General features: G+C 41.8%; 2 protein-coding genes across 3 annotated transcripts in view; one reads left to right on the top strand and one right to left on the bottom strand.

Moving 5' to 3' along the window:
• Positions 1-1,079: 1,079 nt before the first annotated feature.
• Positions 1,080-5,309, bottom strand: CCDC103 (coiled-coil domain containing 103). 2 transcript variants are annotated; one of them, XM_027873346.1, is made up of 4 exons: positions 5,222-5,309; positions 3,444-3,595; positions 3,112-3,256; positions 1,080-1,875 (listed from the first exon to the last, which is right to left on the bottom strand). In XM_027873346.1, the coding sequence occupies exons 2-4, from the start codon at positions 3,584-3,586 to the stop codon at positions 1,390-1,392; spliced, it is 774 nt and encodes a 257-aa protein (XP_027729147.1). In that variant the 5' UTR covers positions 3,587-3,595; positions 5,222-5,309; the 3' UTR covers positions 1,080-1,389. The 2 variants fall into 2 exon arrangements, with proteins under 2 accessions (XP_027729147.1, XP_027729148.1); XM_027873347.1 differs by having other exon boundaries at positions 5,218-5,288.
• A 302-nt stretch (positions 5,310-5,611) lies between these two features.
• Positions 5,612-24,430, top strand: part of EFTUD2 (elongation factor Tu GTP binding domain containing 2) — a 45,856-nt gene continuing 27,037 nt past the window's right edge. The window contains exons 1-7 of the mRNA XM_027872835.1: positions 5,612-5,682; positions 7,659-7,767; positions 14,354-14,519; positions 18,518-18,596; positions 20,363-20,438; positions 20,969-21,034; positions 21,894-21,929. Of these exons, the coding sequence (XP_027728636.1) occupies positions 7,663-7,767; positions 14,354-14,519; positions 18,518-18,596; positions 20,363-20,438; positions 20,969-21,034; positions 21,894-21,929 (528 nt within the window). The 5' untranslated portion in view covers positions 5,612-5,682; positions 7,659-7,662. The remainder of the gene's footprint in view (positions 5,683-7,658; positions 7,768-14,353; positions 14,520-18,517; positions 18,597-20,362; positions 20,439-20,968; positions 21,035-21,893; positions 21,930-24,430) is intronic.

Genomic DNA, 24,430 nt, shown 5'->3' with positions numbered 1-24,430 from the left:
GAATGAAATTCATCATCCTTCCCCCAAAACCTTCTGTACTCCTGTCAAAGGCACTATAATTTTTCCATTCTCCAAGGTTCATAAGCTCAGAGTTATACTTGACTCCTGTACCTCACCCTTCCCCCATATATCCAATAAGTTGACAAATCTTGCTATGTGTACCTCCATAATATCTCCTGCATATGACTCCTCCTTTCTCTTCACAGAGGCATCATCTTAATTCAGGTCCTCATCACCTCTTCCCTGAACTATTGCATTAGCCTCTTTATTGATGTTCCTGACTCAAGTCTCTCCCCACATTAATCCAACTTCCACAAAGACGCCAAAGTGATTTTCCTTATACTCAGGTCTGACAATGTTACTCCCTCAGTCAATAAACTTCAGTGGCTCCCCATTGTCTCTAGGATAAGACTGGTTAGCTTTTCAAGACCTTCACAACCTAGACCCAATCTATCTTTCCAGCTCCATTATATATTACTCCCCTTCCTGCATGCTAGCCTGGTCAAATTGCCCTTTTTAAAATTTTTCACACTTGGCACCATCTTCCCTCTCTGTGCCTTTGTAATTGCCTCTCCCCATGCCCAGAATGTGCCCCCTCTGGACGTCTGCCTTTTAGAACCCCTTGCTTCAAGCCCATACCACCTTCTACACAAAGTCTTTCCAGATCCTCTCAACTGAGACTGCCCTACCTAGCTACCTGCTCATATAAAAGTAGTTTTCCTGATGGAACATAAACTCCTTCGTTTCATTTCTTATATTGCACGTCCAGTGCCTGAAACATAGCAGACATTTCTTAAGTGCTTGTTGATAGCTTTTCTCCCACAGCATTCACCCTATCTCTTTGGGAACAAAGTTTTTCTCTTTCATAAATCCTCGAGAAGAAGTATGGATAAGTATGTCTATAGCCTGGCAATTCTGAACCACCCTCAAAAGCCTGGGTAGCCTGACAAAGCACTACTGATGACTCAGGATTCCCCATAGCCCAAATCAGAAAAACTCAATTCTTGGAAAAAATGGTGTCTTCCTCTCCCCCAAATAAGGTGTCAAAGTCTGTCAATAAAATGTCTTTATTGGCATGGAGTAAATCCTTATAGATACTAATGGACATAATTAATCACAGATTTTAAAACTCTGCTTGCATGGGTTGGCGGTAAACACTAGGGTGGAGGATTTTAATCTTAGGGCAAGGGCGCCATTCTTAGCAGGTTTTAAGGATGAGAAGTAACATTTCTTGTAGTTTCCTAGTGCTCTCATAAGAACCTTTGGATGACACCAACCTTTTGCCACAGTTCTGGAGGGACAAAGCTAAAATGAAAAGTTTGGGGTCAGGCAGCAAGATGGCCAACAATATTAAAGACTGTCTAGGAAAAACAAACCTCCAATAGATAGTTAGGTTTGCTGTTTGTTCTGAGAAAGATAACATCTCTGGCCAATTTGGTATAGCTCTGATAGCTCCTGGAGGAGTTTCTCATCCCCATCATTCCCACTGTGTTTTTTCTCTAGCTCCTGCCCCTTACAGCTCAGTTCTTCTTCTGTGGGCCTGGTAACATCCATACTTTGGAGTTTCTGAAATAATTTTTGGCAACTTTCTCTCTCAGCATTGCTCAGCAGACTCAGGTTGAGGCCAAATCGGCCAGTTTTGGATAGACTATGAAGGATCTCCAGTACAGCAGCACGGTCAGCTGGCTTAAAATTCTCTGCCAATGTCATAAGCAGTTCACCCAGAAGTCCAAAACCCACATCTACCCGGAAAAGGTGGCCCAGGTTGGGGGCCCCAAGCTGTAGGAGGGCCTGGTAACGCTCTGCTCCACTCTGTAGGTAGTGGCGCCAAGCCCTGTAGAAATCTGATGATGTCTCAGGCTGACAATCTCCCCTCTAGGTCAAAGGGAAAAGTGAAAAGAGTTAGGTCCTCAGGACACTGAGGAATCAACATTCACAGGCTCTGTTCCTAGTTTTTCTACTGACTCAATTTTCATCTTAGGAAAAACATGACCCTTTGTGGGCCTCAACTTCCTCTTATGAAATAAGTTATTTTAAATTTGCCCCTTCTTAGGCACAAGTAGGATCTTGGGGATTAGGGTATTGAATTAACAAAATGATTTAGAATCATCTAGTGGAAATTTACAGTATGTGGATATAGCATATTCTAAGATGGGAAGAGAGATAGGCCACAGGACTCAGAATCCTAGACGTAGGTCTAATTGGCTGAGAGTTGACTGATCCTGTCTCTTCATCCAAACCATAATGACTGCACATGCAATGGAACTGTACTTTATACTATGTGTCCTTAGCAGAATTGTCCTTTGGGACATTGAGCTCCTGTAGCCCCCTTACTCCCTCAATTGAATTTGGTGCAGTTTCTGCTAGTTACAGCTCTGTAAACAGTTGTTGAACTGGGAAAATGCAATACAACATAGACAATGTTAATTTGTGGTTTCTCTGTGGATCCCCTGCAGGGATCTATTTCTATTTGAGTTTAGTACCTCTGCTCCATAGAGTACAGAGAGCCTGGCCAAGGTTACAGAATCTAAGAGACAGCTCTGATTGGCTGAATCCTGACAGACCTGTCTTTTTATCCAAATCATGACTTGGCTCTTTACCCTGTACTTATCACAGCCAAAGAGTCTATATACCCTATACCTGAATGAATGGGATTTCTTGAGTAAAAGGGGAATGGGGCTTTCCCCCAAGGCAATGGCATGGTAGGGTTTACATGCCTCTTCCCCAGAGACATGTTTCCATACCTTTCTTTGAAATCGTCAGAATGCCTAGGGCACAAATGTCCCCTTGGAACTCTTGAAAGATGGGCCATCCCCTTTAAGTATGACTGCATATTCCAGTGGGACTGTACTTTACACTACATGTGCTTAGCAGGCTGTCATCTGGGTCACTGAGCCCCCGAAGCCCACCTACTCCCAGCACTTAGCTCAGTGCCTAGCACACAGTAGACGCTTAATAAGTGTTTATTGACTGATTGGGTTGCATTTTGTCTAGGAGCAGTTTCTGCTAGTTATAGCTCTGTAAAAGTTTTGTGAATTAGTTAATTAAGAAAGAGATGTATTACAAGTTAGGGTTAGGGTTCCCTAATGGACTGTAGAATGGCTATTTCACCTGGGAGATATAAGTGCTCTCCTCCTGAGTAACACCTGTCTGGGCAGTGGTACTTGTCACATGGCAGTTCCAAAGCACTGTCTTCTTGACACTCATTTTGTCCTTCCTCGCTAAAGGCTTCAGGTGTGAGGCAAGGACAATGTCCCTGTGGGCAAAGTAGACAGTATTTAAGGGAAAAATCACCAGGCTGGGTGTGGAGGTATGAAGCTGCTGCCTAATGTCTCCTGAACCCTGTAACTTCCGCTGCATGAGCATGGTGCTATAACTGTCTAAGCTAACTGGGCCACAGAACATAGGGAGGACAGCTCTGGGAAAAAGTTATGTAAGCCAACCTGAACTCTTCATAGGAAGCCACCTTCTGTTCCACAGCCCGGAACTTGGCAGCATTCTCTCTTCGGTATTTCTCGTCAGCAGCTAGTGCGGCCTGCAACTCCTTCTCCAGAGCCCTAAAGTCAATGGTATCAGTCTTTTCCATGTCTGGAGCCTGGGAGTGAAAAAAGGGTGAAGCCCAGCAATGAGATATTACCAGGGAAAGAAACTACTCATCACGATAATGCTTTGCCATTCTAAAAAAGTTAAAGCACATTGTCCAAATTATCACTTATCTCAAAGGGAAGAGTATAAAAGTTAAGTCTCCTCATTTTAAAGAGAAAAGATCTAAGACATGTAGCAATGGTCCAAGATCCCAAATCACTCCATTGTTTCACTGGGAATAATAATAGACAATGCTTATATAATTCTTTAAGGTTTACAAAAGGCTTTACACACACATTGTCTATACATATACATTATACCTACATATCCCACAACAACACTGTGAAGTAAATACTATCACCATTTTATGGATAAGGAAACTGAGGCTCAGAGAAAGCAAATGACTTGTCCAGGATCACACATGTAGTATGTATCTGAGGCAGTATTTGAACTCAGATCATCCTGACTCCAAGTCTCCTATTCTATCCACTCTTGAGGACTTCTAAGTTGATATTCCCATCTAGACCAGCCTCTAGACTAAAGACTAAATGGCCAGTCAGTCTCTTTATTGAAGCAGTGGTTTTGAAAAGCCATTTGAAACTGAAGGCACTTCAGAATTCAGACCTTAGGGAGTCCCTGCTAAGAACTCTCTTTGGAGTGGGCTGTTAATAATGAAGGGCAGATGGCTTCACGCAGCAGATGTGACTATAGCTCCTTTTGAGCCTAGGATAAATTTCAAGTTCTGTCCATCCAAATCAGATGTAGTGTTGGGGTGGGAGTAGAACCACACAATTGTTGGCTGAATTTTCTAAGGGGGTGGATGACACTTTCCAGCCTCCTCATTTGTAACAACTGAGCTAGGAGGTGATGTAAGAGTATCAGAAAGAATTGGTTAGGATGGATGCTTCATGACCTTGGAGACTTCCTCTCTGTTGGAGTAGCTGGCATCACGTGGTTCCAACTCAGTGGACACCTTGTAGCAGCAGGGGTGGATGTGGACTAGTGAAAAACCAATGCCTAGAGGCTGGTGTCTTGCACATATTAGACACTTCATAAACATTCCCTGAATTGAACTGTGGCAGGAGAATGGATGAAGGGAAACTTTTCCTTTTACTCGATTTGGATACCTTTGTGGCTAGACCCTTCTACCCTTTCCTTCCCGGGTCTCAGTGCAACTGGCACCCTGCACCTCTGAGATGATGGAGCTACCCTGAAGGCTCAACACTACTGTGGCCTCCCTCGCTCTCAGCAAAGACCGACAGATTAAGATCTGTAAAACACCTACAAAACTCATCCGGTCCAAGCCTCTCTTTGGAAGGGTCTTTCAGAGCTTATCCTGTCCAAGCCTCTCATTTGGGGGAACTGAGAGACTGAACAGCTCGTCCAAGGTGATACAGGTAGACTGACCCCAGATCAAGCATTCTCCCACTTCACCGAGGATCTTCCGCCACCACCAAAAAGGGCCCATCCCAAAAGTTAAACCGGGGGGCGGGAGAGCCGGGGACATCGACACTCCCCCCCCCATACCCCACCCTGCGTGCATGTAAACTGAGACCACACGGAGCCCAGGCGTCCTGCTCCCGACCCAGTTCCAACTGTCCCTAGAACTAGCAGAGCAGAACGCGAACCTACCTACCCCAAGCTCCTGGTCAGTCGTCGCTACCCTCTAACCCCCCCAAACCCAAGGAAAATCCTAATTTTTCTCTTGCCCAGCAGCTGCAGTTCAGGCTATAGCCACGCTGAGACGGTTGCCTAGCAACCGTTTGACTCAAGCGGCCCACGTGATCGTGCTGAAGGCCTCTCCCCGTCCGAGCTGCCCTAGGGACGCCTGATAAGACGAACGCCGCGCTGGCTCGCTCGGCCTCGCCGAGGCCGTTACTCTTTCACGTCCGACCTGTCGCAGTGCTCCCCCTCAAAGCACCCCTTCGCCCCGGAATAGGATTATCCTACTCCGGCAACTCTGGCAGAGGGGCTGAAGGCGGCGGAAAGGGGCGTGGCCTCGACGCCGCGCGGGGTCCTTCCTAACGAGCGTCGCAGGCGCCGGCACATCTTCGGACGCAGCGAGCGCTGTATCGGAATTGGGAGCTGAAGCTGCAGGTGAGGAGTTATGGGCCCCCGAACTCGGCGAGTAGACTTGACCGGATGGGATCCGAGGCTGGCAGATGTGGAAGGGGTGGACCTTAAAAAAAGTATCATCCTGCAGAGGAGGAAACTGAGGCCTGGGGGAACGACCGGACTCTCCCCGGCCCAGGGTCTCGGTCTCCCACGAGAAAGGGGGGATGAGTGGACCGGGCCTGGCGGTGGTGGGGAGGGACCGGCGTGTCACTGATTGGCCTGGTTGTAACCGTGGGCAGGTTTCCTCACTGCTGCGTGCCCCTTAATAGAATGGAAGCTTCTTGAGGGCAGAGACTTGTTATTTTTGGTTCTGTGTCTTTGCACGGTGCACGTAGTAAGCGCTTTACAAATGTTTAATTTCCCTCCTTTTTTTCTATCTCCAGTACATGGTACTTAGTAGACGCTTTAAATAAGTATTTGTTGAATTAAATGAGCAATAATGTACATTTTATCAAGTGCTTTAAGGTTTTACACACTGCTTTCTTCCCCGCTCTCCCCCCATAACTCAGAAGTCTTAGGTACTTCATCCCTATGTGACTAATGAGATCCTGAGAAGTTGTGACATCATCACCATCACCATCTTCATTTATAAAGCACTTTAAGATTTATAAAGAGCTTTACATGTGTTACCTTATTTGTTCCTCACAGCAATCCTCTGAGGTAGGTGCTATTATTATCCCCATTTTACAGATGAAGAAAATGAGGCTACAGAGGTTGTGACTTATCCAAAGTCATACACAGCTAGTAAGTTTCGTAGGCACATTTGAACTCAGGTCTTCCTGACTACAGTAGCTTGTCTCGCTAATCAGTGTTAGAGCGGTGAATCCAAGGCCTTCATTTAGAAGTCTGCTTCTGTTACGAAGAGTGCTATTGAGTAGTACCTTTAAGCTTCATTAGCTTTTGAGATGCCCTCTACACAGTGCTGGCCCCCTAATACATAGAAGATATGTTCTCTCATTCATATATATCCTGTATTTAAATCCTGGCATACCTTGGAAGAAACCTTAATATCTTACCCTAGCTAAAAAACAAAAAAATAAGTCATGGTTTGGTGATTTACTACATAACGTACTTTCTGGTGACGAATATTAAATTAATCTGATCCTTGAATTGTGCTTAGTACAAGAAATTTTTCTAGCCTGACAAGTACCTGCCTGGGACACTGGAGTAGAAGCTTAGTTAAGGGAAGCACAGGCATGTTCATGCCTTCACTGGAAGTTGATTCAACAAATGTTTGATTTAAAATTTTTGTTGATGTCTTTTGTTTTTACGTTGCCTACACTTCCAAATGTATACCTTTGTTATCCACTTACCCCTCCCTCATGTCAAAGAAGAGAAAAGAAAGAGGGAGGAAAAAAAGTAGCTGAATAAAACTAACCGACTAACCAACACTTACCATATATATAATTCAAGAAATATTTATTAAGTACTTTCCGTGTGAAAGGCACTTTGCTGTTTGCTGGAGAGATGCAAAACGTAAATGAATCAATTCTTGTCCGCATGGAGCTTACAAGTTTGGATAAAATGGGATCAGATCTTAAAGTATTTTGAAGGTGTAAAAATTCTAGAGAACCAGATAGTACATTTAAACCTTACAGGGTTTACATCAGATGGGTTTATCTTAGAAAATAGGAGATGGTTGGTTGGTGTTTCTTGGGGTGGGAAGCTTGAAAGAATCTGTAGGAGAAATAGTACAAAAATACACAGGGAGTTTTATTAATTGGTCTTCAAGGAACATATAGCATGGTGATTTTATTTTGCCCAGCAGCTAGCATAACAGAACTAGGGAGGGGCAAAAAATAAACAGTTCCAGATAGATGTAACTGTTCATTTTACACTGAAATGGAGACTAGTTTAAAGATAGTCAGTCATGGCCAGGAAAGGGAACATATAGTACTCACCTCTTCTTTGCCTGCCCAGAGATTACTCATGTTTTTTGTTTTCTTCTGGACATTTAGCATCATGGACACAGATCTCTATGATGAGTTTGGGAATTATATTGGACCAGAGCTAGATTCTGATGAAGATGATGATGAATTGGGTAGAGAAGCCAAAGATCTTGATGAGGTAAGACTACTTTAAAATAAAGTTTACTCTTCTTGGGGGGGGGGATTTAAAATTTTGTGTCACTGAGAATAATAGCTGGTGTTTACGTAGACCTTTAAGGTTTGCAAAGCACTTTATTTTATCCTCACAACACCCCTGGGAGGTAGGTACTATTACCACCTCCATTTTACAGTTGAGGAAACTGAAGTAAGCAGGTCACATGACTTGCACGGAGTCACCCAGCTTTGTGTGTGAGGCACTACTATCTTGATGTTTGAACTCAGGTCTTCCTGACTCCAGGCTTAGTGCTTTATTCTCCATGTCACCTAGGTGTCAGAATAGAGAATGTGAAGTATTTTATTTTATTTTATCCTTTCCTCTAACCTTTTCAGGGATTTTTGATGGAAATTCTTAAGGTGCTATAATATTTTGGAATTATATTTATCTTTTTCAGATTTATTATTGATTTATTTTTAATATTCTTTCCTTTTCAAATTTTGAGTTCCAGATTCTTCCCCTCCCATCCCCTCTCCTACCCACTGCAAAGGCAAGCAATATGATATCAGTTGTACATATGAAATCATGCAAAACATATTTCCATACTGCCATATTAAAAAAAATTTTTAAAGTGTGAAAATTATACTTCAATTTGTACTCAGAATTGATTAGTTCTCTCTCTCTGGAGGCAGATAGCATTTTTTCCCATCATGAGCCCTTTGGAATTGTCTTGGATCATTGTATTGATTGGAATGGTCAAGTCTTTCACAGTTGATCATCATTACAATACTGCTGTTACTGTGTACAATGATCTCCCAGTCTTCAAACTTCACTTTGCATCAGTTCATATAGGTTTTTCCATGTTTTTCTGAAACCACCCCTTCATCATTTCTTTTTTTGGGGGTGGGTTGGTGGGGCATGAGGCAACTGGGGTTAAGTGACTTGCCCAGAGTCACACAGCTAGTAAGTGTCAAGTGTTTGGTCTGAGGCTACATTAGAACTCAGGTCTTCCTAGCTGCCCTGTCCCTTCATCATTTCTTATAGCACAATAGTACTTCATCACAATCATATGCGACAACTTGTTTAGCCATTCCCCAATTGATGAGCATCCCCTCAATTTTTAAGTTCTTTGCCACTACATAAAGAACTGCTATAAATATTTTTGTGTATTTCTACGTCGTTTTCCTTTTTCTTTGACCACTTTGGGGCACAGATCTAGTAGAGTCATTGCTCAGTCAAAGGGTATGGACAACTTTATCACCCTTTGGGCATAGTTCCAACTTGTTCTCCAGAATGGTTTGAACTATAATATTAGTACATTAGTATGCCTATTTTCCTCCATGCCCTACAGCATTTATCATTTTTGACAGGTGTGAGGTGAGACCTCAGAGTTGTTTTCATTTGCATTTCTCTAATCAGTAGTGATTTAGAGTATTTTTTCATATCCTATAGATAGTTTTGATTTCTTTGTCTGAAAACTGCCTGTTCATATCCTTTGACCATTTATCAATTGGACAATGCCTCTTATTTTTATAACTTTGACTCAGTTCTCTATATATTTGAGAAATGAGGCCTTTATTAGAGAAACTTGCTGTAAAAAATTTTGATGTTGTTTCATTGTCTGTGGTACATTTTAGCAAAATGTAGTTTCCCTGGTCTATTTTTGCTTTTCCTTTGTCTGAGATTATGATTGCTATCTCTGTGTTTTTTTCTTCAGCTAAAACATACTAGGTTCTACTCCAGCCCTTTATTTTAACTCTGTATGTGTCTTTCTGTTTCCAGTGTGTCTCTTGAAAACAGCATATTACTGGTTTCTGGTTTCTAATCCATTTTGCTATTTGCTTCTGTTTTATGGGTGAGCTCATCCAGTTCACATTTATAGTTGTACTTACTAACGCCATTTCATTTTCTTCTATTTCCTCTTCTGTCTCTCTTTTTATACTGTCCCTCTTCAAAAGTCTGTTTTGCTTCTGACTACTGCCTCCCTTAATCTTCCCTCCCTTTTATCATTCTCTCCCCTTTCTCTTATCCCTGTCCCCTCCTATTTCCTTTTTGGATAAGTTACATTTCCATACACAATTGAATGTGTATATATATTCTTCCTTCTTTGAATCAGTTCAGAGGAGAGTAAGGTTCAAGCATTGCCTGCCATCCCCATCCCCCCATTTCCCCTCCATTGTAAAAGTTTTTCCTTATGAGCCTTTATTATGTGAGAAAATTTCCACCATTCTACCTATCCCTTCCCCCTTCTCTCAGTGTATCCCTCTGTCTCACCACTTCCTTTTCTTTTTTGGGGGGGGGGAGGGAGCTCATCTAAAAATAATTGATACACACTCACTGCACTCTGTCTATGTAGACTCCTTCTAACTGCCTTAATAATAATAAAGTTCTTAGGAATTATGTGCATCATCTTCCCATACAGGAATGTAAACAGTTTAACCTTATTCCTTTTGATTACTCTTTCATGTTTACCTTTTTATGCTTCTCATCAGTCTTGTGTTTGAATGTCAGATTTTCTATTCAGTTCCAGTCTTTTCATCAGGAATGCTTAGAAGTCCTCTATTTCATTAAATATCCTTTTTTTTTTCCACCCCTGAAGGATTACACTCAGTTTTGCTGGGTAGATTATTCTTGGTTATAATCCTAGCTCTGTTGCCTTCTGGAATGTTTATTTGAAATCCTCTGCTCCTTTAACATGGAAGCTGCTAAATCTTGTGTGATCCTCACTGTGGCTCATCAACATTTGAATTGTTTGTTCCTGGTTACATGAAGTATTTTCTCTTTGACCTGAGAGCTCTGGAATTTGTTTATAATGTCTTGGGAGTTTTTGTTTTGGGATCTTTTTCAGGAAGTGATTGGTGGAGTCTTTCAGTTTCTGTTTTACTCTCTAATTCTAAGATATTGGGGCAGTTTTCCTTGATAATTTCTTGAAATATGATGTCTAGGCTCTTTCTTTGATCAGGGTTTTGAAGTAGTCCAATAATTCTTAAATTCTCTCTCCTGGATCTATTTTCCAGGTCAGTTGTTTTTCCAGTAAGATATTTCACATTTTCTTCTATTTTTTTATTAATTAATTTATTTTGAATTATCAACCATCATTTCCATAAGCTTTTGAGTTTCAAATTTTTCTTCCCCTCCCTCCCCACTTCCCTCCTCAAGATGGCGCACAATCTGATATAGGCTATACATATACATTCCTATTAAACATATTTCCCTTTAGTGATGTTGTAGGTAAGAAATAGAACCAATAGGAGGAACCACCAGAAAGAGAAAACAAAACACAACAGAAGGAAAAAATAGCAAATGGTATGCTTCAATCTGCATTCAAACTCCGTAGTTCTTTCTTCGTATGTGGATAGCATTTTCCATCATGAGGCCTTTGGAGATGTCTTAGATCTTTGTGTTGTTGAGAAGAGGTAAGTCAATCAATATTAGTCATCATACAACGTGGCTGTTACTGTGTACAATGTTCTGGTTCTGCTCACTTCACTCAGCATCAGACCATACTTTTTTTGACTTTGTTTTATTGTTTCTTGATGTCTCATGGAATTATTAGTTTCTGTTTGATCAATTCTAATAATTTTTAGGAATTATTTTCTTCAATGAGATTTTTACCTCTTTTTCCATTTGGCCAGTTCTTTTTTTTTTAATAGTATTTTAATTTTTTTCCCCAATTACATGTCAAGACAATTTTTAGCATTCATTCTTACAAGATTTGGAGTTCCAAATTTTTCTCCCTCTCCTCCCTACTTCCTAAAATGGTTGGCAGTTTGATAGAGGTTATACACATGCTGTCATGTAAAACATAGTTCCATAGTAGTCACAGTTGTGAAAGAAGAAACAGATCAAATGGAAAAAACTACGAAAAAGAATAAAATAAGTGAAAAAAGTATGCTTTCATCTGCATTCAGAGTCCATCATTTCTTTATCTGGATGTGGATAGCATTTTCCTTCGTGAGTTGTTTGTACTTGTCTTGGATCATTGTGTTGCTGAGAAGAGCAGAATCATTCATAGTTGATAGTTGATAGAAGCATAAAAAGATAAACATGAAAGAGTAATCAAAAGTAATAAAGTTAAACTGTTTACATTCCTGTCTGGGAAGATGATGCACGTAACTCCTAAGAACTTTATCATTATTAGGGCAATTAGAAGGAGTCTACATAGACAGAGGGCAGTGAGTGTGTATCAATTATTTTTAGATGAGCTTCCCCCACCCCCCACCCTACTCCCAAAAAAAAGGAAGTAGTGAGAAAGAGGTATACAATGGAAAAAGGGAGAGGTAGAATGGGGAAAATTTTTTCTCATAATAAAGGCTCATAAGGAAAAGTTTTTACATTGGAATGGGAAATGGAGGGGTGGGGGTGGCTGGCAATGCTTGAACCTTACTCTCCTCTGATAGTTGATAGTATTTCTGATACTATGTATGTTTTCCTGGTTCTGCTCATTTCACTCAGCATCAGTTCATACAAGTCTTTCCAAGTTTTTCTGAAATCTGCCTATTCATCATTTCTTATTGCACAATAGTATTCCATTACATTCACATACCACAGCTTATTCAGCCATTCCCCAATTGATGGGCATCCCCTCAGTTTCCAATGTTTTACCACCATGAAAAGAGCTGCTATAAATATTTTTGCTCATGTAAGTCCTTTTTCCTTTTTTATGATCTCTTTGTGATACAAACCTAGTAGTGGTATTGCTGGATCAAAGGGTATGCACATTTTGGTTGTCCTCATCTTCCTGAGTTAAAATCTGGCCTCAGACACTTACTGGCTGTGTTACCCTGGGCAAGTCACTTAATCCCTATTTGCCTCAGTCTCCTCATCTGTAAGATGAGCTTGAGAAGGAAATGACAGACTACTCCAGTACCTTTGCCAAGAAAACCCCAAATGGGGTCACAGAGAGTCAGACACAACTGAAATGACTAAACCACAACAAATACACGTGTGTGTGTGTGTGTGTGTGTGTGTGTGTGTGTGTGTGTGTGTGTAAAATATGCAAGTGCTCATTCTTTTTTGCTATTTGTTAAATTCAGAATAAAAATAAAAATTAATTTAAAAAAAGAAAAGTTAGTCAAAAAGCATTATTAAGCATTTACTATGAGTCAGGCACTGTGCTAAGCACTAGAAAGAAAGACAAAAACAATTCCTTGTCCTCAAGGAGCTCATGTTCTAATAGGTGAGACAAATGTGAAAATGACTGGTGTATATGAGATATATACAGAGAGGGAAACGCTAGCAGCTTAGAACTTGGTAGAAGGTAAGATTTGAACTGAGTCTTGAAGAAAACTAGGGAAACTAAGAGATAGAGGTGAGGAGTGAGAGCATTCCAGGCATGACAAAAGCCCTGAGATGGGAGAAGTCCTCTGTGATGCAGAGAACAGACGGGGGCCACTGGGGCTGTATCCAAGAGTGTATCGAAGGTGTAGGTGTAAGAAGACAGACTAGAAAGGTAGGAAAGGTTGGGGCAGCTAGGTGGTGCAGTGGATAGAGCACCGGCCCTGGATTCAGGAGGACCTGGGTTCAAATCCAGCCTCAGACACATAACACTTACTAGCTGTGTGACCCTGGGCAAGTCACTTAACCCCATTGCCTAGCCAAAAAAAAAAAAGAAAGAAAGAAAGGTAGGAAAGGGGCAGGTTTGAAGACAGTCCAGTGCCAAACACAGGTTGTATTTAGCCTTGGTCTTAAGAAAAAGTAATTAGAGTTTATTTAGTAGGTGGTAAGCAGTGACTGGTGAGGCTTCCACTTTAGGAAATCCTTCCTGAAGGGAGGATGGATTGGAGTGGGGGGAGACTTGAGGCAGGGAGACCAATTAGAAGACTGTCACCATAGTCCAAGCAAGAGATGCTGAAGGTCTGAACCAGAGGTGTAGTCTTGTGAGCAGAGAGAAGGCATATATATGAGAGGACAGGATTTGGCAATGGATTGTCTATGTGAGGTGAGTAGGGTGAGTTGAGGTTGGTAGCAAGGCTGTGAATACTGGATAACTGGGAGATTGGTGGTGCCTTCAACAGTAATAGTTCAGAAGAGGGGAGGGTTTGGAGGAGCACTATAGAGTTGTTCCATACCTGTACTTTTGTTTTCCTTTCTTATGGATCTCAGGTAGGAATTTAGGGTAGATAGTCTTACCAGTAGGTACAAAAAATTCAACAGCCCATCCACAGTCCCAGAAATTTACAAGTAGTAAATAATGTCCTATGAGATCCCCATGATGCTACTGATTGTTAATAGGACTTGTCCTGTGGGTTGTTTTTCCATGAGTATTTTGTTTCTTTCCCTCTCATCTGGTCATTCCCTCTTGTGATCAGTAATAAACATTGTTGCTATCTCTCTGGTTAGGGTTAAGCAGGTGTTCTTGCTGTGGAATCTCTTTTCTCTCAGTGTGCAGTTAACTGGCTCACATAGGGTGTGAAGCTGCCACACTGGCTTCATTAGAATCCTTCTCTAACCAACTGAGTTAACCAGCCCAGACTCTCACCAGGAGTGATTAGGTGAATGAGATCAGTGCTTCTTTAAGTAAAAAAACGTATCTTCCCTCATTTATTACTCATCCTTATTGAATAAAAAAGTGCTGGCCATTCATAGTCTGATTACCTCTTGTTTTCAGATGGATGATGATGACGATGATGATGACATAGGAGACCATGATGATGATCACCCTGGGATGGAAGTGGTGTTGCATGAGGACAAGAAATACTACCCAACCGCCGAGGAGGTCTATGGACCCGAGGTGGAGACAATCGTGCAGGAAGAAGACACTCAGCCCCTCACCGGTAAGCCACTGTGGTCCTGCACTAAGCCCTGGGTTACCGAGGCCGTCTAGTTTAGTGAAGAGTCCTGGACTTGACGTCAGAGGGACCTGGGGTTCAAAAAACCCCCTGACACTTACTAGCTTACTTACTTAACCTCTCTGCATCTTACTTTTCTTATTTATAAAATAAGGATAATAATACCAGCGATACCTGTCTCAGAGGGGTTGTGTTAGAATCAGATGCTTCCACTTCCTTTCCTCTTACTTCTTAACTCTGTAGTTTGGCTTGTAACCTCATCATTCAACCAGAGCCATTCTCCAGAGCTACTAATGTCCAAAATCCAACGACTTTCTCTCTTTTTATGTTCAAGTTCTTTTGGTTGGTTGGTCATTTTTCCGGCCTGTTTCTTGACTTTGAACTTTATGTTAAAGTTGGACTCTGCTCACCTGGTGAGGAAAGGTGGGTGGGTGCTGTCCCACACTTCAGGCTATTTTGCCCTGCTGTTTTCACCGATAGTTCTGGGGGGCTTTCACAGCTAATTTTTGGTACTTCCAAGGTGGTGTGATCTGAGGAGAGGTTCCTGTTCTGCACTCTAATCCTTACTTAGGTGGGGCTTCTGCTGCCTTGTAACTGCAAGTACTTCTCCATAGCTTGGTCTTGGAACTGCTACCCAGAACTGAGTAATAGGCAATGGAGATGCCAAATAAACAGTGCCTGGTCCTACACCCAGTGCTAGCACAGGGGTCCCCGTAATCTCTTTCTGACCAGTTTTTCAATCCCCATAACCAGGCTGAGAACTTTCAGAGATGCTGCTGCCTACAGTCAGGACCAGCCCTCTCCCCAGTATCCCAAATATCTCCTTCTGTTGTCCTAAGTTGTCTTGGGCTAGAAAAATGTCTCACCCCGACCTTTTGTTGGCTGTATTGCTCCAGAATTCAGTTTGACCCATTAAAGTTGTTTGGAGGGGAATGTTGGAAGAGTTCTGCTGGAATGCTTCTTCTACTTTACTTCTTGGCTCCACCCCCTCTCCAGTGGCCTTTTCTTAATCATCATCCTTCTTGACTTCTCTGCAGCCTTTGACACTGTCTATTGTGCCTTGATACTCTCTTCTCACTAGCTTTTTGGGATCCATGTCTCTTTTGGTTTTCCTCCTAACCTATCTGTCTGCTCCTTCTCAGTCTCCTCTGTTCTATCTTCGTGCAAATCATACTTGCTACCTGTGGATGTCCCATGGGGTTCTATCCTGGGCCTTGTTTTCTTTTCCCTCTGTACTGTTTCACTTGGTGAACTCACATAGATTCAGTCGTCATCTCTATGCTGCTGACTTTCTGATATATTTACCCAGCCCTCATCTCTGCTGATCTCCAGACATACACCTTCGCCTGCCTTTTGGATATCTTTAACACTATGTCCCATAGACATGTTATACTCAGCAACTCCAAAGCTGAACTCATTATCTTTCCCCTAAAACCTTCCCTTCTTCTGAACTTCTCTGTTTACTGTTGAGGGTACCACCATTCTCCTGGTCACTCTGACTTATAACCTAGATATCATCCTCAGCTCCTCCCTCTCTCTCACCTCCCATATCCAGTGTTGCCGAGGTCTGTTGTAATATCTCATCTATGACCCCTTCTTTCCTGACGCTGCCACCACCCTGATGGAGGCCTTCATTACTTTGAGTCTGTACTATTACAGTAGCCTTCTGGTTGGTTTCTGCCACAAGCTTCTTCCCACTCAAATCCATCCTCCACTGATGAAACTGATTTTCCTAAAGTTCAGATCTCACCATGTTAACCTCCCTACTTAGTACACTCTAGTGGCTCCCTGTCACCTCCAAGATCAAATATAAAATGTCCTATTTGGCATTCAAAGCTCTTAATAACCACTTGCTTCTTCTGGCTTCCCTGGCCTTCTTCAGTCCCAGCTAAAATCCCACCTTCTACAGGAAGACTTTCCCATTGCCCTTTAATGCTGTTGCCTTCCCTCTGTTCATTATCTCCAGTTTATGCTGTCCATAGCTTGTTTTTTGTGGCTATGTGCATGTTGTCTCCCCCATTAGGCTGGGAACTCTTTGAGAGCAGGACCTGTCTCTTACCTTTCTCTGTGTCCCCACTGCTTAGCACAATGCATGGCATATAGTAAATACTTAATAAATGTTTATTAACTGATTGAAGTCACATGTCAATGAGTGTAAGTTAATATACTTGCAAGTAAGAACATGTGCCGAGGACAAGTGCCAATTAATAAAGTAAATAAAATTAAGTGAGATTGCTCAGGGAAGGTTGGCTGGGCAAAATGGTTTTTGATTTATTAGCATTTAATCAGATTATTTGCTTGGGAAAAAGGCAGTGTTATCCAGCTTTCTTTAGGGGAGCAGAGAGCATGAGTTTGGGGAGCCTGTGAGGTTTCCTTTGTCCTCTCTGGTTGATACTTAAGAGATGAATACTCTGTTCTTGAGGCAAACTCTGAAGCTGGCTCTATCCATTATGCTACTCTGCCTCTGCCTCCATTGTCTACATCCTTAATCCATTATGCTACTTTGCCTCTGCCTCCATTGTCTACATCCTTAAAAAAATTTTTATGTCCTTGAAGACAGTTGTTGAAAGTCTTCCCCTTAGCCTTTTCCTTTCCAGGTCAGACAAACCTAATTCTTTTAACTTTTTCTGCTTTCTGTGACTTTAATCCCTTTTGTTGCTCTCCTCTGAGCAGGAAAGTACTTGGAAGTAGTGACAATCTCACAATCCACGTGACACCTTTTTAACATTTTGTGGTTATGATTCCTGGACCTCAACTCCTCTAACCTCTAATCATATTCTACTCCAGTCATCTTCCAGGATGGCTATATTTTGACTTTATATTGCTTGGAAGTCCCAAGATTGTGAACTCTGAAATTCCCTCTCTGGCCAGAATTTCCTATCCAGCCCCGGCTGCATCTGTCCCTTGTCAGGAATGGGCTTTTCTTTACTCTTCCATCTCATCTTTCCTCATCAGTTGATTGAAATGAAGACTCAGCTCTTGTATCCTCTTTCTCTTTTTCTAAACAGTCATCAGTGTGGTTTCTCCATCCTTAGATCATTGTACCATCCTGTTCACTTACCCCATTCTGAAGAAGGTCGTGATTTAGATCAGAATTCTTTATGTGTTCATCTTATCTCTCCAACATCACTGTGTGCTTTCTGAGTTCACTGGCTGTTATTTTATTTACTTTGTATGGTGTCTTGCAGGTGCTCCCTGGTAGAGCAGGGTAAGGTAATGCTTAGAGAGCTGGCCTCGGAGCCAGGGGGATGAGCTGGGTTTAAGTCTTGTGTCAGACACTGATTGGTTGTGTGACCCTGGGCAAGTCCCTTCCTCACCTCTCTCAGCTGAGAAGTTACAGAGCAGGTGTGGGTGGATCTGCCTCTGCTGGTGGGGGGAGTCACCCAGAGGCTCCTGTCCTGATGAAATCACAGGTCTGAACCACCCAGAAGGCAGGGTGAGCCTCTGCTCTTCCTGTGGCTGAGTCCTCCTCTGTGGGAATAATTCTGTAGAGCAAGGGGGTGTCACTTCTTGACCTTTATTGTGTCAGGGACCTCTTCTTCCATGGAAGTTTTTAAATGCCTAAGATAAAATAATAGAATTACAGAGGGAACCAGTTATAGTAAAATAACAATTATCAAAATATAAAAAAAAAGTTCGTGCACTCCAGATATTAAGAACCCCTGCTCTAAAGGATAAAATATATTGATGTAGGTGGTGCAGTGGATAGAGTGCTGAGCTTGAAGTCAGGAAGACCTCAGCTCAAATCCAGCCTCAGACACTTAATAGCTGTGTGACCCTGGGCAAATCACTTAATCCCATTTGCCTCAGTTGTAAAATGGGGATAATAACAGCACCTATCTACCGGGGCTATTGTGATGACCTGGAAAATTGTAAACATGAAATAAATGTTAGCTATTATTATTAATTCACATATAAGAAAGGACATGTGTACATTTATTCTTGCCTGAATATGGGCCATATTTGTTATATTTCTTCCTCAGAGCCTATTATTAAACCAGTAAAAACCAAGAAATTCTCTCTGATGGAGCAGACCTTACCTGTCACTGTGTACGAGATGGAGTAAGTAACCAAGTCTTTACCTCTACTGAAACAGCTTGGAGATAGGAGCGTGGTATGTCAGAGGGTTGTGGAAACAACATTTCTGTTAACCAGAGTCAGTTTGGGCTGTCAGCTGGGAAATCTAACTCTGGCTAAGTGTCTGCTGGTTGATCTGCAGTTTCCATGTCTTTAGACTTTTATTTGGTGGTAGTGTAAGTGACCTTTTGAAACAAAATGAAAAGCTATTAATTTTTGATGTGTTAAATAACATGATTGTCAGGATCCTAGCAACAGCCTTCTTTTTGATTGATAAGGCATATAAACATTTTTCAAACACATTCTCCCTTTACTTGGAATGGGGAGAGCACCTGCTGATGGAAATAGGTTCAGAAACACGGGGTCTGACCATAGAATGCATGCTGCTTTTGAGTATACTTTCTCTGTGAAATGTTCTTGAGACTGTACTTGAATTGCCATGTTCTCGTTGCTCAAACCTTTAAACGAATTTCTATTGGTGTTTTTGCATACCCTAAATATCCCCTTGTATTCTTCTTCCCAGAGAAGCATCCCATATTACAAAAGATACTTTAAAGAAAAAAGGAGGAAAAAATCAGCAAAACTGATTAAAACATCCAAAAAAAATCCAAAAATAAATGCAGTGTTCTATACCCATAGGCCTTCTACCTTTGCAAAGGAGTGGGTGAGGTGCCTCCTTCTGTCTCTTCTTTGGAGCCATTCTTCTTAGTGATTTTGCAACATTCACCTTGGATTGTTTTGTGGTTTTCTTGCATCACAGTCCTTCACTATCCTCAGTGGTGGCAAATCTTCATTCTTGAAAGGTGGATTTAACTTTTGAAAATAGTCAAAAGGCACCTGCAGCTGTAGTGTGATACAGTGGATAGAGAGCCAGCCTCAGGGTCTGCAGGATGCAAGTTCATGTCCTTCCTCTGACCTATATTGATTTTGTGGCCCTGGATAAGTTACTTAACCTCCTAGAGCTCCAGGCTCCTCTGTAAGACCATAAGTTGCACTATTACCTTTCCATACTGGTCGAGTGAGTTTAATCAGAAGGCATTCCCTCCTCTGACCAAATCCAAAATTCAGACATCTGGAGCCTAGGCTGGTGATCAGACTGCCTCACATCATTCTGGATCACAAATGAGTTATAATTATGAAGTAAAGAGACCAGTGCAGCTTGTGACCTAGGTCAGATGGTAATTCCGGGTGATGAGTTCCAAAGGAGATTTCAATTGGAAAAACACTGTAGCTTCCTAAGATAGCTGCTTTGAAGTTGGCAACACTCATTTGGATGTATTGATGCTAGTGTGTTTCAAAAAAGAAAAACAGGAAAACAATCAAAAATAAAAACTTTATAGTTGTAGTATAATTAATATATATAGAGAGAGAGCTATATGTATAGATAGCTATAGATAGATATAGATAATATATATCTATAATCATATAGATAACAGATCTATCTATCTGTAGTAATTTTCCAAGGCATGCATTTCTGGGTATAGCCTGCTGTTTAAGTGACTTTAGTGGTGAACCATTCCATTCTGGGTGCCATAGTATCTGTACAGATATAGGGGTAACGCTTGCATTTTCATTTCCACAGGCTCTCACACAGTCACAAGTAGAAAATCTTGTTTTACTTCAGGACTCTTTCCCCAATGTTATGAAACTGAAATATGTATGATTTTGGGTGTTTGGGTTTTCTCGAATAATTCAAGAAGCAGAGCTCCCCTGCTTGAGGCCATTTGAAACCAGCCCTTCTTTCTTTCCAGTTTCTTGGCTGACTTGATGGACAACTCAGAGCTGATCAGAAATGTGACCCTTTGTGGACATCTTCACCATGGCAAAGTAAGGAAGGCCTGGAACAGCTATGGGACTGGATTTCTCTTTATTTTCATTAGTGGTTCATCATCCCTGAAAATTTAATGGATGGGCTGGGGGGGGGGGGGGGGGGGGAGGGGCAGGTAAGCAAGTTTCCTGGTTCCAGAGGGTCTGTCCTTGCTCTGAAACCATGCTATGAGTGGCCAGCATTCTTGTCTCACAGCAGATGTTTATAAGTCACTTGCCTTCCTGAGCCTTGTGTCTACAACTTGAGAGAAGAAGAGAGATTGAGCTTTTAGCTGACTTGCTGCCTTACTCTGATTTTTATGAGTTTTCATTTCCTAGGGGATACCTGTCTGAGAGGCAATTCATCTTATTTCATTTGGAAATTAACCTCTGGCCTCAGTGTTAATATTGTTCTCTCCTGCAGTCCTGCCTTTTCTCCTACCACTTCTCTTCCCCTTTCCCTAATTATTTTGGGGTTTAAAAAAAAAGAAGTAATTTGATGTTATACCTTTCCCAATGTTGTTGATATTTCATTTTCTCTTCCCTTGAAGACTTGTTTTGTAGATTGTTTAATAGAGCAGACTCATCCGGAAATCAGAAAGCGCTATGATCAAGATGTAAGTAGAGCTACCATTGTGGGTGACTCAGGTTGAATCCTGGTGTTCTCTTTGTCATCTCCTTTTACCTTATAAAGAGATGGAAACTACCAGATGCTGCTTTGTAGTTGTTGGTTCTGTTGATGGTCTCTGAGAGGGTGCTGTGAACTCTAATTTGAGTGTAGAGAATCTTCACCTGCCACGTGTTAGCAGTCTGTTCTCACCCTGGGGTATATCTTCTGTCCTAATATATCTCGAGTTATGTACTTTATCCCTTCTTATTAGTAACCAGTCTGCACATATACAGTTGAGGCTTGTTTTCACTATACCTAATGAATACCTCTAATATCTAAATAGCTCTAAATGAGGGCAGAGTAGCTAGAAGTCTCACTGCAGTAAATGCTGGCAGGAAAGTATTTTTGAAATATTTAATATCAGGAATCCTTAGATCCAGGGGAGCCATCAGGTAGTGGGGAAGAAGGGAAAGTGAGTGACAAGGAACCTATTGGCAATTAAATTCAGGAAATACCAGTTGACTCTTCTGACATACAGGGTTTCTGAGAAGGCTGCTCTGCTGTTGTCACCCCTAAGGGCCCTTCGTGGGTTTGAGTGATTATATCCATCCGACTGCACCAGGTTTTACTCCTTATTATTCTCTAGTGTCCTCCTCCACAGTATACTTTATTCATACATCTAGTGACTGTCTCCAATTGGATGGACACTGTCCTAAATGCCAGATTTTAACTGTGGGGTCTCCTGCAGTTTCAGTTCCTTTTCTTGCTTATAGTACTATGAAGGTTAGGATGTTGTTTGTCCAGGACAAGGCATCTAAATCTGGGTAATGATAACAATGAGAGCCCTTTATTTTTTTTTTTTTCAGCTCTGCTACACAGACATCCTGTTTACTGAGCAAGAGGTAAGTGCATAGGAAGACCGGCTCCTTTTGACTTGATCCAGCAGCTATTAGATCAGTAAGGTGTGAGGATGAATGACAACACCATGGAGTGATTTATAACACCTCTTACTTCCCTCTGGCATCTTAGTCTCCTTTTGGCACCATAATTTATAGTTTAGGGTGGGATGGGGAGTCACATTTTAAGGCAAACTGTTTCTGCTTGAATTTGATATGACCTATAAAGCCAGTAGCAAGAGACAGTATCTTAATCTGTGCCTATAGTTGCAAAAATTCAGCACAGATCTAAAATTAGCAATATATTAAAAGCAAGTCACTTAACTCCGATTGCCTCACCAAAAAAAAAAAAAAGCATATAAGATAAAGATGTTACACTGCAAAGAGGGTATAATCATATGTATATAGCATACAGAAATACATTCATAATAATAGCTTATGTTTTGTAGCAAGATATTATAATAGCAGAATATTGTATTTTTTAATTTGCTTCTAGTAATAGCCTGGTAAGTTAAATAGCAATGAGTGGGTATGTCCTCATTTTACAGATGAGGGGACAGGTTTAGGGAGGTTTAAGTGATTTTCCCAAAGTCTCAGCACAAAGATTTGAGCCCAGGTTTTGTAGCTGTAACTCTAGCCCCTCTCCCCTTACATGAGTGTGCTGCCACCTCTCCGTGTGTGTATAGCTCTTATTTGGTCTATGAGTCAGTGGGGCATGTATTTGTCTGTCTCTGTCATCCATGTTTTCATTTCTCCTCCTCCCCTTTCTTCCTTAATAAATGAACAGTTTATAGAACTAACGTGTGCACATACACATACAATGGCTCACATTTTCCTGGTGTCTTACAGTTTGCAAGACACTTTGATCACAAGCATTTGCTTTATTTTGCAAGGCAGCATAGTGTGGACTGAGTCGTGGGCTGGAAGCCTCAGATTCTGCCTCACTCGCTTACTGGCAGCGTGTGACCCTGGGCACTTGTCCAGCCGAAGCCCACTCTCTGGGCTTCAGTTTCTGTATCTGTAAAATGAGGAGGTTGGACTCAATGACCTCTTCCATCCATGTCAGCCCTTAATCCATGGTCTCTGAGGTAGAAAGTGTGGGCTTTGTTGTCCTCCTGTGACTTAATCAAGGTCATACGGGAATTAGAAGAATTAGATGTCAAATCCATCAACTTCTTGTTCCATGTTTAGACCCCTTTATGTTGTGCCACACATAGTATCATAGATTTAGAGCTGGAAAGGACCTTAGTGGTCATCAAGTCTCATTTGTAGTTGAGGAAACTGAGGTCTGGAGTGGTGGAAGGGAAGTGATTTGTCCTAGGTCACAGAGCCAGTGGATGTCAGAGGCAGGGTTTAAACCTTGTGTCCTCTAAAGTACATAAGCTCTCTTTCTTTCTCTGTCTCTGCCTCTCTTGACAGTGTATTTTCTCCGTATCGCTCTCCCTTTGTCAGTCTCTTTTACTGTCTCATCATACATGTGCTCGAGTACATATATGTACATATTTCTATAGAGAGAGAGATAAGTAATATACCATGCGCCTGCAATTTCTGTTCTGGTTTCCCTCTTCTTCCCTCCCTAAACCCTGTAGTTAACAGCTGAACTTTGCATTATCTTCTTTCCCTGTATTCTCAATCCTATGTACCCTTGGCCTTTCACCACTCATTCCTTGCCCAGACCCACCTCTTGGTTATACCTACCATCTACTTCCTTCCTTCCTAGACCAATGTTGTGGAATAGTGATGGAAGAAGTCGTAACAGCTATACTCCCTGGGTCCACTACAAGTTTGTTATCCACTCTCAATTGGACCCTCAAGGAAATCGCTTTACTCTTCCTTAATTGACAGGATTTCATTCCCTCCTGTGACTGGTTCAAAATCTTTTCTTCTTTCAAGCCTTCTATACCAGGCTCTTTTCCCTCCTCATAGGACCTTGCCTTATACTTTATTGAAACAGGAGGCCATTTTTTTTTGAGATCCCCATTCTCCTCTCCTTTAATCCAGTCTCTGAAGATGAGATGGCCTTGCTCCCAAGGCCAGCCCTCCCTGCTTGTGCCCCTGATCTCATTCTCTCCTGTCCTCTCCAGAAGATTGCTGTCATTATCATCAAGTCTCTCTCTAATCTTCAGTCTCTCTCTAGCTGCTACTTCCTTCCTTGTTGCCCACAAACATGCCCAGAATTCCCTCCTCCATCTTTAGAAAATTTTCACTTGACTCTACCAACATCCTCCCATCCCCTTCCCTGCCTCAGCTATCCTCCCTTTCACAGCCAGACTCCCAGAAAAGGCTGTCTACACTTTCTGCCTCCAGTCCTTCTCCTCTCCCTTACTCCTCAACCACTTAAGAGTCTGACTTTGACCCTCATCACTTAACTAAAACTGCTCTCTTCAAAGTTACCAGCGACTTCTTAATTGCCAAATGCAATGACTTTTTCTTAGCTTGCATCTCTGTAGCTTTTGATGCTGGTGACTCCACCTATCCAGATACTCTTACCTTTCTAGGTTTGTATC

The sequence above is a fragment of the Vombatus ursinus genome, unplaced genomic scaffold, assembly GCF_900497805.2.
Source record: "Vombatus ursinus unplaced genomic scaffold, bare-nosed wombat genome assembly UNPS02014801.1, whole genome shotgun sequence".
NCBI classification, from domain to species: domain Eukaryota; kingdom Metazoa; phylum Chordata; class Mammalia; order Diprotodontia; family Vombatidae; genus Vombatus; species Vombatus ursinus.
Note: the sequence above shows the minus strand (reverse complement) of the source record. Positions and strands in the feature narration are given on the sequence as shown.

Excerpts from the sequence above, each read along its gene's own strand:
- CCDC103 (XM_027873346.1), bottom strand. The coding sequence starts at position 3,586 with ATGGAAAAGACTGATACCATTGACTTTAGGGCTCTGGAGAAGGAGTTG. Across the intron at positions 3,257-3,443 it reads GCTTCCTATGAAGAGTTCAG|GGACATTGTCCTTGCCTCAC; the intron begins GTTGGCTTACAT and ends CTTTGCCCACAG. Across the intron at positions 1,876-3,111 it reads AGAGCACTTATATCTCCCAG|AGGGGAGATTGTCAGCCTGA; the intron begins GTGAAATAGCCA and ends CCTTTGACCTAG.